The sequence below is a fragment of the Bos taurus genome, chromosome X (genome assembly GCF_002263795.3).
Source record: "Bos taurus isolate L1 Dominette 01449 registration number 42190680 breed Hereford chromosome X, ARS-UCD2.0, whole genome shotgun sequence".
NCBI lineage: Eukaryota > Metazoa > Chordata > Mammalia > Artiodactyla > Bovidae > Bos > Bos taurus.
In genome coordinates, this window is record NC_037357.1 from 123,974,132 (window position 1) to 123,992,484 (window position 18,353).

General features: G+C 43.1%; 1 protein-coding gene across 1 annotated transcript; it reads left to right on the forward strand.

The window, feature by feature from the left end:
• The first annotated feature begins 725 nt into the window (after positions 1–725).
• On the forward strand, positions 726–17,799 carry LOC112441485 (ARL14 effector protein-like). The gene is made up of 3 exons (XM_059883886.1): positions 726–1,892; positions 10,431–10,499; positions 15,893–17,799. Exon 3 carries the CDS (start codon positions 15,903–15,905, stop codon positions 16,356–16,358), a length of 456 nt encoding a protein of 151 aa, XP_059739869.1. The 5' UTR covers positions 726–1,892; positions 10,431–10,499; positions 15,893–15,902; the 3' UTR covers positions 16,359–17,799.
• The last annotated feature ends 554 nt before the right edge of the window (positions 17,800–18,353 follow it).

The following is an 18,353-nucleotide window of genomic DNA, read 5'->3' on the forward strand; positions in this document are numbered from 1 at the left end:
AACTAGATCCTACATGCTGCAAAGAAGAGTTCACACGCCACAACTAAAGATCCCACGAGCCACAACGAAGATTCCGAGCAGCCAAATAAATAAATAAATAAATAAATATTCAAATGTAAGATGATGTCCTGTGATACTGGTCACTGCTTCCCAACAAACTTTCCATCAAACACTATGACAGAAACCGCTGATTCTCTCAGGTGTGTCCACCTGGTACCAAGATGAAAAGAAAGAACTGTGCCCCATTACAGCCCATCAGAGAGGGAACGCATACGGAACTTAGCTGCTGACTCTCTGCTGTCTCCTGTCTACACTGATCAGAGTTTGTCCCATCGACATTAACTTCCTTGCACTTCTACAAAGAAAATCATAAGACCTGTGCACTTTATTCTGTGTAAAAATAAAGATAAATTTCTCTTGAATACTAACAAACGACAAATAGTCTGTTGCTTCAGCCTAGGTCCCAAAGAGAAGATGATGTGTGGCAGGACTAGTGAAATAAACCTTTGTTGATATACGCCACTGAAATTTTAGAGTCAATTTTTGTTGCAGCATAACCTAGCATATCCTGATTGACACAAGGATTCACTGCCCCATTAGCACATTAATGACATGAGGTTTTCAGTAAAGACATCTACTTAATGTTATTTAATTCAGTATTCTCAAACTGTTTTGATTAGTGAATATTCTTTCCACAGAGCACCTTAATATAATGGAAGTAGTTTGACAAAACACCATCTGTATAATCTTCTGCAAGGACAGTGGGCAACACACCCTACTGTGCAATAATTAAAATATTCCCAGATCTTAGCAGTTTGGGTATGAATGATGTCACATTTTTATGCTCAAACTGGACTTCCCGCGTGACCTAGTGGAAAAGAATCCATCTGCCAATGCAGGTACACTGGTTCAATCCCTCCCGGTCCGTATGCCCTGGAGCAACTAAGCCGGTGCACCACAACTACTCAGCCCACGTGCCCTAGAGCCAGTGCTCTGGAAGAGAAGCCACTACAGTGAGAAGCCCCGGATCTCCCCAACTAGAGAAAGCCCCTGAGCAGCAAAAATCCAGCACAACCAAATATTATCTAAATAAAATTTAAAAAACACACACATTTATGCCCAAATTAAGGATTCCTAGCCCAAGACTACTGTTCTGCTGCATCCCACAGGCCAGCAAGGCCTCACTTGCCCAGTTTCCCGACCAAAGAAAGGGCCCTAAGTCAGCGACAGAGACGAAGACATCATGGTTTACCTGATGGAGGACGCTGCCTGTCTCCAGCAAGGTCCTGGAACAACATCCCATCGTGTGCAACGCTGGAGCAAGCAGGCAGGACAGACACGTTGGCAGGTTTCACTGCTGGGGGCTGGGGGAAGCCAGGATTACCAATTGTACGGGAATTGACCTCAGGTGATCCCTGCCAGGCAGACGCCCTGGAGAAGGAAACGGCTATGCTCGTCTGGAGAATGCCTGGCAGGCTACAGTCACAGACTGGGACATGGCTTAACATGCACGCGTGCAAGCACACAGGCACCCACGAACCCAGGCGCCCATGCATGCAAGCACTCAGGCACACGCTTACACACGCAGGAGGCCAAACACGCAGCCATGCACACATGCACGCTGCCACGAACGCACGCATACACACACGCATGCACACACGCACGCAAGCACATACGTAGACACGCACCCATGCACGCATTTGGGCACCCACAGATGCACGTGGACGTCCACGAGAGTACGCATGCGCACACAACACACGCACACAAGCGCGCGCTCACCACGCACGCATGCGCACATAAGAACCCATACTCGTGGGCACCAAGTCTACCGCTGCGCAGCAACAGCTGATCGCGGAAACCAGTTGAGGCGCAGATTCCTCATCAGCCGTTTGGTAAGATATAGTTAGCTGGGCCGTGGGGCAAGGAGGTGGGAAGCTTAGTCCTGCTGGTAGGGTGTAGGTGAAGTAGGCACTAGTCAGACAGAGGAGAGACAGAGAGCAAGAACACAGCCATTTTGAGTGGCTCGATCTTCCAACTGCAACTAGAAATTCCTCGATGCTCCTAGGACTTCACAGGGCAAGTATCTTACAGGTAGTTAGGAAAACGCTTGCGCATGTTCTTCTGAGCTGTGTTTGTTGTCACGTATCTATTGCTACTTCGTGGTTGCCAGGTAGGCACCTATTTCTATTCTATGACTTGCCATTCCCAGCACTCACTTTAAGGTCCTATAGCCCCAGTAGGAGGAGCCTGGTAGGCTGCACTCCAAGGGGTCGCTAAGAGTCGGACATGACTGAGCAACTTCTCTTTCACTTTTCACTTTTCATGCATTGGAGAAGGAAATGGCAACCCACTCCAGTGTTCTTGCCTGGAGAATCCCAGGGACTGGGGTGCCTGGTGGGCTGCCGTCTCTGGGGCCGCACAGAGTCGGACAAGACTGAAGCGACTTAGCAGCAGCAGCAGCAGCCCCAGTGTTATGTGATGGTCTCAGAAAGAGTAGGTCTGGGGAGCATAACCCTTCTTGCCCTTTTTTACTTTATCTTGAGTAATTTTTTTTCATATTTTATCTCCTCTGCACAATAATCACATAACCCTTTCTTGGGCCCAACATGTCAGAACCTCTGATGAACAGAGCACATTCACCCATTAGGCACTGACCCCTCGCTCTAGGGGGCCCCAGAACTCTCATCAGATGAGGCACAGGGCTGACACCAGGTTAAAAATTTGTCTTCTGTCACCCCTCTATCCAGAGATCTTTCCTCTTTTGCCTCTCAGATGAAAGGGACCTTAAATCAACTCAGGTAAGGCCAGGATGGGCTTCCCTTGTGGCTCAGTGGTAAAGAATCTGCCTGCCAATGCAGGAGATGCAAGAGACACAGGTTCGATCCCTGGCTTGGCAAGATCTCCTGGAGAAGGAAATGGTAACCCACTCCAGTATTCTTGCCTGGGAAATTCCATAGGCAGAGGAGCCTGGCCGGCTACAGTCCATGGGGTCCCAAAGAGTCCAACACCTCTCCCCCTCCCACCCTCCCTTATCACTTCTCACCGGAAGTCTTTCTTTCCCACAAGGGCTTAGTGGGACTAAGGGTAATCCCAGCATGGCTTCTGTGGTGGGAGAGGTGATGAGGAGAGGTAGGGGGGAATAAATCTGATTCTGAAAATAGATTGAAATTTAAAATGCAACTGGAAATAAGACCTGGAGCAAATTCACTAAATGATTGATGAATAAACTTAGTAATTAAGTCAACCTAGTTTCTTTACATACGACTTTCCCCCTGAGAATAATCAGCAGAATTCTAAGAAAAGTATTTGCCAAAGTTATCTTATATTTAATTATCCGTAATTCTGTGCAGTGCACAGAGGAAGAAAAAACCTGGTAAGATGGCCAGGTTCATGTCTTGCCTGATAATAGAGGTGAATTTTGTGGCTGTTTTAATTATAATTTTTGAGCTAGAATCAAAAGTTCTTTGCTGTAGAATTTACCAGAAAGAACTTGGCTGACAGCATCTATAGTGATAAAAGGTTTTTGTAGGCATACTTTTTAGGCAAACAGAAGGTAGTGCTTTCACTGGTAAAGCATTGCCTTTGTGACAGTTAATGAAGTCTTTCTCTCCAAGGCAGAAGTGGGATAAACAGGCCATGGTGGATTGGGCTCTACCCCTCAAATATAAAGGGGGGGCTGATGAGTCGCTTACACACGGGAGCAGGAGTAGTGAGAATTCCTACTGTGAGCTGGTCCACCTGCTTCCAGTGAGGACTCTCTCCTCAGAGGGGATTGCCCTTAGGCAGAGTGTCATGTGGAGTCAGTCACTTCTTAGCAGAGACCTCAGTTTCCTCATTCTTGAAGATTTCTACAAAACAAAGCTATTTCCACACCCTCGTGAGTGCTCCAGGAGATACAAAGGGAGTGAGCCAGGGACCCTTTGTTTGATACCTCCTACCAACTGAAGTCACTCAGTCGTGTCCGACTCTTTGCGACCCCATGGACTGTAGCCTATCAGGCTCCTCCGTCCATGGGATTTTCCAGGCAAGAGTGCTGGAGTGGATTGCCATTTCCTTCTCCAGGGGATCTTCCTGACCCATGAATCAAACCCAGATCTCCCGCACTGCAGGCAGATGCTTTACCATCTGAGCCACCAGGGAAGCCCCCCTTACCAACCATAGCTTCACACAACTCTCATTAGTTACCCTGCCTTTGAACTCCTGTCTGGAGGCAGGCACACTGAACCCATTCCAGATACCTGACTCAGTTGGTCATTTCCTCTTATTATTAGTAAATCATCAGATTGGCATTTGTGATAAAAAGCAGGAAAGTGGGGGAAGAACTAGAGATAGCAGAAACTTACTCTTCGCTTGCCTGGAATGACTGCTTTCCTTAAATATGCATTGTTTATTTGAAAATATTTAATGAAATCTCCTAGGTAATATTTGATCACAGGTAGTACCCTTGCAAATTTTTTATTGATAGATAGTGTACATACAGAAGAGTGCATGTAACCTAAATATAAAGCTCACTGAACTTTCAGAACTTTAAACATGCTGTGGCCAATAACCAGATCAATAAAGAGGACTTGGGATTTCCCTAGCAGTCCAGTGGTTAGGACTCCATGTTTCTACTGCAGGGGGCCTGGTTTCAATTCCTGGTCTGGGAACTAGATCCCACAAGCCACATAGCACAAATAAGTAAATAAATCTTTAGCCACAACCCCAGAAGCCCCCTCCCCCAAATACTCATTCCAGACACAGCTTCTCCCCCTTGGGGTAACCAATAGCCTGACCCCTAATAGTAGAGATTCCTTTTGCCTGCCTCTGTACTTTATATAAATAGAAACATATAGCCTGTGCTCTTTTTTCCTGACTTCTCTCAGTCAGCATTCTGTTTTTGAGAGCCTTCCTTATTACTCTGTGTAGTGATACATTGTTTCTTCTCATTGCTGCACAGCCCTATAAATACACTAGAATGTGTTTATCTGCTTTCCTGTTGATGGACCTTTGGGTAGTTTCCAGTTCAGTGCTGTTGCAAACACCCAAATTCATGTCCTTTCATCAACACACGTATGCACTGCTTTGGGATATGTACCCAGGAATCACTGGGTCATAGGTTAAGCAGGTGTTCAGCTTTAGTAGGTATCAACTGTTAGCAAACAGTTTCTTTGTGGTTGTACCACTTTGCACTTCCACTAGCAGTGACGAGACTACTGGTTGCTCTACAGCCTCTCCTAAAATGTTCTCAGATCAGTCCCCTACCTACTAAGGGATGTGGTATTTCTAGTGGCTCAAAATCCAGATTCTGGAACTAGACTTTCTGGGTTCAAATTCCTGCTTCATCCTTTAATAGGCGTGTGACCTTAGACACCTTACTTAATTTTTCTGTGCCCCAGTTTTTTTCTTTTGTAAAATGAGGACAATAACTAGATCATCTACCTCATAGAGTTAAGGATTAAATGAGTTAATGCATGTAGAACACTAAGATTAGTGCCTGGCATATAGACAGTACTCCATAAATCTTAGATATTATTTTCATTCAAATGCATAAAAAAAATCAGTTGGCACCAGTGCAATAAGAGAGTTGTGTATCTTACTGTAAATGAAATACAAAGTTTCCCACGTATCCTGGGAGGCAGTCAGATAAGTGCCACAAGGGGTCTCTGTATGCAGGAGCAAGATAGCATGCATGTCTGAATCTCGGGCTATGCCAGTCCCAGCTAATCCTTGGGAACTTGTATGTGCAAATTAAACTAGAATGTCAGTGCTCCAAAATATTCATAGGAGAGTATGAACCATGTATACAATCAGTATAAATGGCAGTCTGGGCTTTATTTATTTGGCCAATGAAGCCACTGACATCTCTCCTCTTTAAGTTAGCAGATGAGAGTTTAGTGAATTCTTTACAAACTCTATAAACTTTTACAGTCTCAGATCAGATCAGTCGCTCAGTGGTGTCCGACTCTTTGTGACCCCATGAATCGCAGCACGCCAGGCTTCCCTGTCCATCACCAACTCCCAGAGTTCACTCAGACTCATGTCCATCGAGTCAGTGATGCCATCCAGCCATCTCATCCTCTGCCGTCCCCTTCTCCTCCTGCCCCCAATCCCTCCCAGCATCAGAGTCTTTTCCAATGAGTCAACTCTTCGCATGAGGTGGCCAAAGTACTGGAGTTTCAGCTTTAGCATCATTCCTTCCTAAAGAAACCCCAGGGCTGATCTCCTTCAGAATGGACTGGTTGGATCTCCTTGTAGTCCAAGGGGCTCTCAAGGGTCTTCTCCAACACCACAGTTCAAAAGCATCAATTCTTCGGTGCTCAGCCTTCTTCACAGTCCAACTCTCACATCCATACATGACCATAGGAAAAACCATAGCCTTGACTAGATGAACCTTTGTTGGCAAAGTAATGTCTCTGCTTTTGAATATGCTATTTAGGTTGGTCATAACTTTCCTTCCAAGGAGTAAGCGTCTTTTAATTTCATGGCTGCAGTTTTACAGTCTAGCCCTTGGCAAACACCACTTTAGGAATTAACATAGATGTGGATTTCAGTAAATAACTATAGATTCAGTAAATATTCTATGGAAGAAAGAGAAATGGTAAAGCATGATCATGGGAGAGTAGGTAGGAAGTTCAAAGACATGCAAAGCTGACACTCCAGTCTCCATGAGTGAGTCATTGGCTAGAACTGGCTTTTAATGTTAAATATCAGCAAATACATTTTTTGTGTCCATCTTCTAGCTTTTGTTGTTCTTGTTGAGTCGCTCCGTCTTGTCTCTTTGCCACCCCAGCCTCCTCTGTCCATGGGATTCTCCAGGCAAGAGTACTAGAGTGGGTTGCCATGCCCTCCTCCAGGGGATCCTCCCCACCCAGGGATGGAACCCACATCTCCTGCATTAGCAGGTGGATTCTTTACCACTGAGCCACCAGGGAAGCCCATCTTCTATTACAGCTTGCACTGTGTTTAGCTGCTCAGTTGTGTCCAGCTCTTTGCGACCCCATGGACTGTAGCCCTCCAGGCTCCTCTGTCCATGGAATTCTCCAGGCAAGAATACTGGAGTGGGTTACCACACTCTCCTCCAGGGGATCTTTTCAGCCTAGGGATTGAACCCAGGTCTCTGGCATCACAGGCAGAATTTTTACCATCTGAGCCACCAGTGTAGCTTGTTGCTGCTGCTGCTAAGTCACTTCAGTTGTGTCCAATGCTGTGAGACCCCATAGACAGCAGCCCACCAGGCTCTGCCATCCCTGGGATTCTCCAGGCAAGAACACTGGAGTGGCTTGCCATTTCCTTCTCCAATGCATGAAAGTGAAAAGTGAAAGTGAAGTCGCTCAGTCATGTCCGACCCTTCGTGACCCAATGGACTGCAGCCTACTAGGCTCCTCTGTCCATGGGATTTTTCAGGCAAGAGTACTGGACTTGGTTGCCATTGCCTTCTCCACCAGTGTAGCTTAGGCGGGTGGCAACTCTGGTTGCCTATTAGAGTCACATGGGGGGAATTCCCTGGTGGTCCAGTGGTTGGGACTCAACGCTTCACACTGCAGACAGGTGTGGGGGAGTGACCAGTGTTTGTTCCCTGATCTGGGAACTAGTATCCCACACACTACTCAGTGTGGTCAAAGAGAATAAAATTACCTGGGGAACTTTAAAAATTTCACATTTCCCCCACCAAAAAAAAAGAAAATGCTCAGCTTCTCACCCAGAAATGTCAGTTGAGTTTCTTTGTCATCACGGCCCAGATTTTTTTTTTCTCAAGGTCTCCAAGTGATTCTAATGGGCAGCCAGAAATGGGAAATATTTCCTTCTCAGTGTCACTGCAACAATCCTGGTGGTGCTTTCTGAATGGTTGTCTCTTGCAGTGGGGTCACAGGGAGGATCCTGAGTAGTTTCTGTGGAGTCTGTCTGGTTTAGTCAAGAAAAGCTCAAAACACTGGCTCAACGGGTTTTTATCTGGTACATTTTCTCTCCTACCTATAACCTCAGAATATTCCAATCTATTTTAAGCCTTCCTGTGGTTTCTAAAGCACAATACTTTCCAAACTGAAGACTTAACCATTTCAAATCTCATGGGCTATGATTCAATCCAGAGCAGAGCTAAACAGAACTTAAGTATCCCAATTAGTAATTGGATTGAAAAAAGACCCGGGAAAGTGCCCTTCATAAAAGAGTGAAAATGTGCTTTATGTGGTGGTGTTGCTATCACCTGTGGTTTCAACTGCAGGAAAAATAGGAAAAAGCCATGGAACAATCATTGTATTGGGTCGGCCAAAAAGTTCATTCTGGTTTTTCCATGAAATGTCACAAGAAACACAAATGCACTTTTTGGCCAATGCAATATTTGAACGTGGGTACACGTGAATTTGAGTTTCTGGGTCAGCCACTTGTTAGCTATGAGTCCTTGCCTTCTCTGAGCAGATGTTTCATGAAAGATGGAAGCAATAGCAGATCTCAGAAGGAAATTTTGTAGAGTAAAGGAGCTAATGTTAGTGGTGCTTGGCAAGCAGTGAGTCCCAAGTAAATGGCAGTTACCCTCGTGTGTTATTTGGCTAAGGCTATGATGCTTCTGCATAGCAAACACCCCACCCCTAAATCTTAGTGGTTGACTAAGATACCACTGATGTTCTTACTCATGTGTCTATGGGTCACTTATGGCAGCTCTGCTTAAGGCTATGAATCAGATTGAGGTCTGTTCATATGTGTCAGAAAACAGAAGGAAAAATTATGAAGAGATAATACATTCTTCCACACTTCCCTTCTGCAGAGTGTCAACAGAGGAGACAAGAAGGGTGGGTAAGGAGGGAAGAAATAAGTAGTTGGATCCCATAGGAACTCTACCTGTGCCTCATTTGTAAGCGCTTGTCTGGCCTCCTTTGTAGAACTGCTCCAGCACTCGTTGGCAGGCACAGAAAAGCAGTTCTGTGGGCGTGGCAGCTTTCTGGATCCTCCCCCACTCCAGGTATTTGTGATGAGGGACACACTACTCAGAGACAGTCTAGAATTCACCAGAAGCCTTCTTACATTCTGCTTGCAGGAACACATCTAATTTTATTTAGGAAGACAAACAGAAGCAAGAGCTGGTGAAATTCAGCAAAACAGACTATACTATATACCAGGTGTCAAAATAACCAGATCTTTGTCTAAATTCAACCCCTTCTCTTTACCCTTTCCACAACTTTTTAATGTATGGGCGCTGTCTCTTATGATTTGCTCCAAATGACATCTCTTCTCCAGTATATAATAAAGTGAAGTGGCTCAGTCGCGTCCAACTCTTTGGACCCTGTGAACTGTATCCTACCAGGCTCCTCCGTCCACGGGATTCTCCAGGCAAGAGTACTGGAGTGGGTTTCGATTTCCTTCTCCAGGGGATCTTCCCGGCCCAGGGATCGAACCTGAGTCTCCCGCATTGCAGGCAGACACTTTAACCTCTGAGCCACCAGGGAACACCTCAGTATATAATGGTGGTAGGCTAAGAGTCCTTCATTTGAATTCTAATATTTCATTTGTATTTCAAATCTAGGTGAATAGGCAGCCCCACCTCTATTTAACCAGAGGGTTCTGGCCAAATACGTAGCGTGGTTGTAGACAGTTACCAGATACTCCCTCATATATTCACTAATTTCAGGAGGAGTGTAGTGAATTAATCAAAGGTGTTTAACTGTCATAACTGAGGATCACTCAGAATATATCTCAAGATATCAAACTGTATGAAAGTCATCTCCCTAAAGATCTTTGTTGAAGGATATTTAGCAACAGCTGTGCGATCAGAGGATGGCAGGCAGAGCTGGGCTCTTTTACAATCTCAGAAGGGTTACACAACCAGCCTTCTCCGGGTGTGGTCCCTGGACCACCAACATCAGAATCACAGGGCTGTTTGTTAAAAAGGCAGAGTCACAGGCAACCCCCCAGACTTATTGAATTGGAATTTCTGGGTGCAGGACCTAAGAATTTCCACTTCTGTATACACCAAGGCTTTTGTATAACCTCAAATATAGACAGAGTTCCCATACATCTTTGATTCCCAGTATCAGTTATGGAAAATGTGATATTTTTCTAATTCCAAATTAATCATTCTCACTGTTAAACGAAAAGGATCTCTTTGATTATTACTATTACTGAAGGATTTTTAAAAGACTAAATTTTTGAAACTTTCAGCCAGGGTTCTACTGTAATAAGATTTCTTTTGCCCCCTTCGTTTTTTTTTTTTTTTTTTTAACATAATCTGAACATTTGAAACTATTTTTCATTAAAACTATTTCAGTAATAACCATTTTCCTCCCATTTTCTCAAATACCAATGGCCTAAAAAATTTGTATAAACATTTTTAGATGAAAGATGCAAATTAAGAGATACAATTATTGGGAAGGACAGGAGATTTTATTCGTGTGTTACATTTAACACATTTTCCCCCTAATGAATAGATGATAAACTGCCTTTTTCTGGTGTTTTAGGTAAAAGGACTGTCTTCGGTGAAAGTAGTGTAACCACCTAAATAAGGATTATCTTTCATCTTCCACTTGGTAAGTATATTTTAATATTTTTAATCTGTGTGCGTGGGATAATAAAAAGCATTTACTGCTTCAATAAGTGAATTAAACAAAAAGACAGTTTTGAGAGCTGAGAGAAGTATGAAAAACATCAACCAAGAACAAGTCTAGTGGACTCCTCCCTCCCTTTTCTACCTTCTTTCACCTCCTATTATTACATGTAAGTTTAAAGGGGTTCATCTTAACGGATTCCTGCTTCCAACTATGTGGAAAGTGAATTGGAATCATTTGGAATATTCTGAAACCTTACTGTAATCATGAACACAAAGATGTAAAAAGATGTTGAAACATCTGTTTTCCAGATTAAGAATATCACCCAGATAGTTGGGGAAAAGAAAAGTCTTCCATTATTTCACCTTTAATTCAATTAGCAAATACATGTCATTCTAAAAGATTCTGGTAACCATTGCTCAGAGGGAGAACAATCCAGAAAAGAAACACAAAAAGGATATTTTCAGCACCATGAAATTTAAGGACTAACAGAACTATGGTAAGAAAGATAAGACTTTTATGTGGTTGGGCTCAGAGTTTTTTCACTTTATTTTATGACAAGTAAATAAATAGTTGAGTGACCAGAAGAAAATAATGTTACCTTCAAAGTGATTTCAAAAGGAAAAATATTTCCCTGTGAAAATACCAAGATCTTTCCTGACCAACAGGATTGGAATGTCAAAGGTTCAAATGCATTCACCGAGCATTTATTTCTATTTTGAATTTCCCTAAATTGTTTGCCTCAACATATCCTCCCAACATTTTTGAGAGAGGTCAAGGGTTTAAGAGGCCCTGGGGTTTAAGCTAACAATTCTGGTTGACAAACATATCTCATGTCAAAGGTTGAGTGTGCTATAGAAAGTGAAGTTGCTGAGTTGTATCTGACTCTTTGCAAACCCATGGACTGTAGCCCACCAGGCTCCTCTGTCCATGGGACTCTCCAGGCAAGAATACTGGAGTGGGTTGCCATTTCCTTCTCCAGGGGATCTTCCCGACCCAGGGATTGAACCCAGGTCTCCCACATTGCAGGCAGATGCTTTAACCTCTGAGCCACCAGGGAAGCCCAATATTTCTTTGAGCCCCTTTTTTGGGTGGGGGGCGGGGGAGGCAAGAATACTGGAGTGGGTTGCCATTCCCTTCTCCAGGAGATCTTCTGACCCAGGGATTGAACCCGGGTCTCCCGCATTGTAGGCAGACGCTTTACCATCTGAGTTACCAGAGAAGTCTTGAGTGTGCTATAGCTGAACATAAAATGGCCACATCTGTTCAGCTGCCTGGTGATTTTACTTGCAGTATCCAGCAAATTGAGCTATTATAGTGTTCTTGCAGTAAAAGGTCTCATTGTAACCTGATTCTATTTTCTTTTATTGAGAATCAGTTTTGTGTTTGGTTCACAGCTATTCATAACTAAACTTTGAGTTTCTCCACCAGAGTCTTGATGCCTGTTTCTAAACCAAATACTGTGCCTTAAAATTGGCCTACACAGATATTTTGCTAAATTGAAGAGTGAAAGAATTTTACCCCAATTTATTCATTTTTGTTTCTATATTTTTTTAATGTATCTGACACGTGTGATCTTATGAGAATATACACCATATCTCTCCACACAATCCTCAGGCATATCACATCTTCAGACTTCTGCCAATGTGCTTGGCATATTTCCAGGCCAAGGTGAAATCTGAATTTGCATACTCAAGACTTCCCAGAAACTCTCAGCTGCTCTGATGTCCTCACTTCTTTACCCCCACCTCTGTATTGCTCTAGGTATCTGGGTCCATGAAGTTATCTGCATTTGATTAACTGAGTAGAAGAGGAGATAGGCCTCTGAAGGAGGATCTCAAATACATGAAGTTCATCTCTATTCTTTGTATTTCAGATGCATGATATTTGTAAGTCACTATTTCTAGTTGCACATGTGATAGAAGCTTTGCTTCCTCCCTATACACAAACACATTGTCATATATTATATCATGATGATAGAAATAATTGCAAAGGTAAAGTAAATGATGGCCATGGTTACATTGTAAACAACTTAGTTAGAGCAGGTCTTTGTTATGAGAGAATATGTAAGGAAAGGGTTTATTGAAGTATGAGAGAGAGTCGTATCAAAATCAGGGCGACCATTCCATGTAAGAAGACCAGGTATGTATGCCCAAAGGCATAAGTGGTTTCAACGTATTCATACTGAGGATAATTTTGGGGCATAGGAATGAAAAAGCAGGGCAGATGGTGAATCATACAAGTATCTTGGTAGAAAATGTCTCAGATCATCCTTTTGTTTAGTAAAATTAAATAATAAAAATCATTACACACATAAAGATGGAATTTGTCATGTGATGTGAATGAGTAAAGTGCTTAAAATAATCACAAAATGTTCTTTTCACCAGGCCATCAAGCTCTTTCCATTGTTTTTTCACATTTTCTTTTATGTCCTTCAGTAACTTGGTTTTGGACTGTACTTGATTTATATCCTGTTAGTATCATGTTCGGAGAAGGCAATGGCACCCGACTCCACTACTCTTGCCTGGAAAATCCCATGGATGGAGGAGCCTGGTAGGCTGCAGTCCATGGTGTCTCGAAGGGCTGGACACGACTGAGCGACTTCACTTTCACTTTTCACTTTCTTGCACTGGAGAAGGAAATGGCAATCCACTCCAGTGTTTTTGCCTGGAGAATCCCAGGGATGGTGGAGCCCGGTGGGCTGCCATCTATGGGGTTGCACAGAGTCGGACAGGACTAGTAGGATTCATTTTTGTAAAGGCCACTGCTTGAAGGACTCTGGATTTGTGTGTGCAATTGTGACTGCAATAAATAGGGCACAATTCCTAGCATATATGATAGACTCCAGATCAATATTTGTTGAATGAATGAAAAAAAATAGTGGCTTTAGACTGAATTATGGTGGCAAATTTGCACATAAACACACACACACTGACTTTTTTTACCATTATGGGGATGAACTGGAATTTTTTAAGATGTAAAGCTTAGTTCTGGAAAAGGGGATGGCAACCCACTCCAATATTCTTGCCTGGAAAATGGAACGAGGAGCCTAGAGGGCTATAGTCCATGGGGTTGCAAAGAGTTGGACACAAATGAGTGACAGGACCTCACTAAACTGGGGGGGGGGTTGCAGAAAAAAGATATAAAGCCTAGTTCTAAATAGGGATGCCTCTATTGATATTTGATTATTACGAACCCCACCCCCACCCCCCACAGGGTTCTCTGAATCTGAACTGGAGCACCTTTCCCTGTCCTTGCAGTGAGCTGCAGACACTTGATCTCTCAAGTGGAGATTGCCAAACCTTTGCAGGCAGAAACCTGGTCTTATTATCATCTTTGAAGTTCTCACTGCACCTAATTTAGGGCATACCCATAGAGAAGGTACTATTAGTATCCCCATTTTCAGATGAGGAAACTGAGGTTAAGCAACTGAAGTCATGTTAAGTTAAAGTCAGATAGTTAGTGGTGGAGACAGTGCTAGTGTCTGATCCCTGGCAGTGTGATGCCTGAGGCTCCTCTGCCTAGGGTAATGTATCAGAAAGGTAGCTGCTACCCTTTTTTTCCCCAAAAAAAGTAAAGTAAGTAGTCAACTATGAAATTACAACTCAAAGAATAAGAGTAACGAAACAACTAAATGTTCTAGACCTGCCAAGACACTGGAGTAACTTAGATAGAAATTACGCAATGGCAACCCACTCCAGTACTCTTACCTGGACGGAGGCCTGGTGGGCTGCAGTCCATGGGGTCGCTAGGAGTCGGACACGACTGAGTGACTTCACTTTCACTTTTCACTTTCCTGCATTGGAGAAGGAAATGGCAACCCACTCCAGTGTTCTTGCCTGGAGAATCCCAGGGACAAGGGAGCCTGGTGGGCTGCCATCTATGGGGTCGCACAGAGTCGGACACGACTAAAGCAACTTAGCAGTAGCAGCAGATAGAAATTATGAAACCATATTATTTCTGTCCTGGGTATTTACTCAACAAGATCCTGGCAAATAAATCCAATTCAAGAGACAGATTCAGGGGAATCAGTTGTTTTTCCCTCTCTGTAGACACTACATCGTTCAAGTGACAAGGAAGACCTAAAAGGAACCTGTTGTGTGAAATTAGTAGTATGGATCAAACAGAGTGTGGCCAGTCCTCTGGAATTGCCTGAAACTCTCCAGTGAGAAGCAAAGGGAATTTTTCTCTAGTATGGTGATCCTCTCATAGCTGATGCCCCATCCTCTGTCTCTCTTCCTTCTGGCCAGTTTGCTTCTTGAAGCTAGGCACAACATCCTTAAAGAAATGGGTGTCCTCTGCCTCTCTGCTTTAAATTATCAGTAGTTTGGGAAGCTTTGTGGAGTCTGCAGGACATGGGCCAATTAGGAGAACAACAGAGGGATGGGGGGAGTGGTGAGGGAAGAGACATACACAGGGAGACAGTGAGACATGGAGAGAGGTGAAACGACACTGAAAGTCCTTGAGAATGTACTGACTTTAGAAAGCCTTCTAAAAACCAATCACTAATTCAATATGATGAATTACCTTAAAGTAGCTTGTAGAGTGTTTCTTGAGGAGAATTGGAGGTCACTTCAAGCAAAATAAATAAACCACAGCTAATGTGTTGATGTTTTAAAGAGAAAAGGCAATCGCTAAAAGTGCCCATCCAATTTCCATGACTTACAACAGACATGAGAAACAAGGAATATGTTTATTGATCTGAAGTGATTCAAACAGTATTTTCTTTGTTCAAACCTATTTAGCTGGAGGAAAAGTCAAGAGTTTGCCTTGTGTGGGGGTGGTGGTAGGGCATTGTGGAGAGAAAGAGATTCTTTACATAAAGAACTCTTGTTTTTCTATCCTAGGGCCACTCACCTAAGAAGAATAACTGGGTTTCTATTAAAGCAAAGCAATTTTTGCCCCTGACCAAGCAATTTTTGCCCCTGATCACTATTGGTTTAGCTCTAGGCCCTTGAGACTCAAAGTAGGTTTGGAATTAGCAATATCAGTACAATCTGGGCATACATTAGAAAGGTAGACTCTCTGGCCCCACCCCAGTCCTAACTGAATCATAATCTAGTTAATCATAATCATAATCATGAAACGATTCATATGCACATTAATGTTTGAGAAGTACTAGTCTAGACAAACATGAATGGTTATTTAAACATTTGATAGACAAAAGAGATGGTTAAATAAAGGAGGAAATACTATCTATAAAAGCACTTTTGTCCAAAGATTTGTTGGTGTTGATAAACTTGCTCCTATCCACTTAAGCCAGGTTTGAAGTAAAAACTTAATAGGCCCATTCTGAAATGACTTTTACCAGCTCCAGCGTCCTCATGGTTGACTGAGCTCCCACAAATGGTTGCTGACTTTGTTTGTGTCCCCAGGTGAGCAGAAATGAGTGAACAAGCAGAAAAGAGCAGTTCCGTGCGAGAGAGACCTGCACGTCAAAGTTCTCCTGAGAAACCGAGCGAGAAGGAACTGAAGCAAATGAAATGTTTGGATCCGCAGTTAAAACGGTTGTCATTTCAAAATCCTTGGCCTCAGGTAGCCAACTTTAATCCTGAAGTAAGGCAGCAGATAAAGAAAGGGCAAATGGCAAAGAAGAATGAGCTTGTTCCTGAAAAACGTGAAGTCAACAAGTATGACGAAAAGGGCAGGCTCACCTTCAATAAGGCTGACCTGTGTGACTGCCTTGATGAAGGCTGCCTGGGTTGCTTCTACCCGTGCCCCAAGTGTAAGTCCACCAAGTGCGGGCCCACTTGCCGCTGCAACCGCCGCTGGGCCTACGACACGATAGTCGATGAGAATGGGGAGGTCATCAGCAAGATGCCATTCGACCTCTCAGACTAGGTGCAGCCCTCCAGGCTGATCAATTTTCTCTGCTTTGCAGTTAAACCAGCCTCGTTCTCCTGGGTGAATTTTAGGACTGGGGGAAGAAAGTTTTAAAAATATAATTTAGTTAGTGTTCTCTGAAGCCGGTAAAGTGTCTGCCTGTAATGCAGGAGACCTGGATTCGATTCCTGGGTTGGGAAGATCCCCTGGAGAAGGAAATGGCAATCCACTCCAGCACTCTTGCCTGGAAAGTCCCATGGACGGAGGAGCCTGATAGCCTACAGTCCATGGGGTCGCAAAGAGTCGGACACAACTGAGCCACTTCACTTTCACTTTCTCTACTCTTCCTGCTTGTGATGACTCGAATTCCTCCTCTGGTAACCAGCAACTCCATTGCTACTCTCCTCTCAGATTAAAAATCCCTTTCCTCTTTGCTGGTACCTTAGGAGATGGAGTTTTAGGATTTTTAGAATTCTGTAGCTGAGAGCTTGTCTTGACATAGAACTTATGTTTATAATAGCTAGTTACCGTTAGGATCTTACAGTTTATCAATTCTAAATCAGAATTGCTATTTGGATTGACTTGGCAGTGCATACTCATAGTCTCATTTTTTAGTGTTACTGTTTTAACAATATTAAAATGAAATTTGTTTTTATTAAAAAAAAAACCCTTTAATAGGCCCTATGGCCCCATGGCCCAACATATGAGCACAAAAGCAGAGATTCAGTTTAAGTGATATCCAAAATGCCAACTGGAAGCAGACTTCAAAGGACAAATTTTAATCTAATTGTCACATAAAAATGATTTAAAAGCATGTTTTTGGTGGCTAAGGTTACCAGCCACACAGAACTGGCCAAGGTGGTACAAAATTCCTAAGGCCTAAGTTGCATTTGGTCTTGGAGGTACAGGATTTAAGGCAATTCAGCTAGAGTTTCTGCTGACCTCAGTGAAGATCCCATCTCAGAAGACTGCTGTGAAACATCTGGGACAGGTTTGGCAGCTATTGTGCAAAACTGTTTTTAGGGAAAATCTCTATGAAAATGTTCACACCCATAGCGTCATTGGGAAAGTTTCTCTTCAGTCATCTTTGATACTGAGTTTTATTCAAATGATCTGTAAGGAGAAAATTGCTTTTTCCACTTTTCCATGTTTACCTCTCATGAACATTTAATTGCTTCTTCTGAAGCTTTGGATTGGGCACAAAGAGACTTTCCACTGAACACAGTTGTGCAGGCACTGGCTGAGGCTGCAGACGTAATGGGCTAAAAATAGACCGAAGGCCCCTATCTCCATCCCACCAAATGGCTATGTATGTTTACCCACTAGAAAATATTCACCTGAGACCACTTTTGCCTCTGACTAACTCACCCGAAATCTCTGTGTGGCAAATTCCTTAATAAAAATTATTAATTATTCATTAATAATTGATATTAATAAAAATTAATTTTCCTTACTTTGATTTTTTTGTGTGTGAGAAAGTGTGTGTGTTTTAGACCCAAGAGCAAAAAGAAACTTATCCCCGCTTCCCTGAAGCAAATCCATGTTTTGTTCTTTGACAAACACCAATCACTTTACATCAGAAATTCCTGATAATAGTGATATTAGGTTGGTACAAAATTTTGCCTCATCCGCCATATTCACCTGACCTCTTTCCAACTGCCCACCACTTCTTCAAGCATCCTGACAACTTTTTGTGGGGGAAAGGCTTCCACAACCAGCAGGAGGCAGAAAATGCTTTCCAAGAATTTAATCAAATCCTGAAGCACAGATTTTTTTTTTAATTGTTTATTTTTAAATTTTATTTTTTAATTGAAGAATAATTGCTTTACAGAATTTGTTGTTTTCTGTCAAACCTCAACATGAATCAGCCATAAGTATACATATGTCCCCTCCCTCTTGAACCTCCCTCTCATCTCCTTCCCCATCCCACCCCTCTAGGTTGGTACAGAGACGCTGTTTGAGATCCCTGAGATATACAGCAAATTCCCTTTGGCTGTCTGTTTTACATATGGT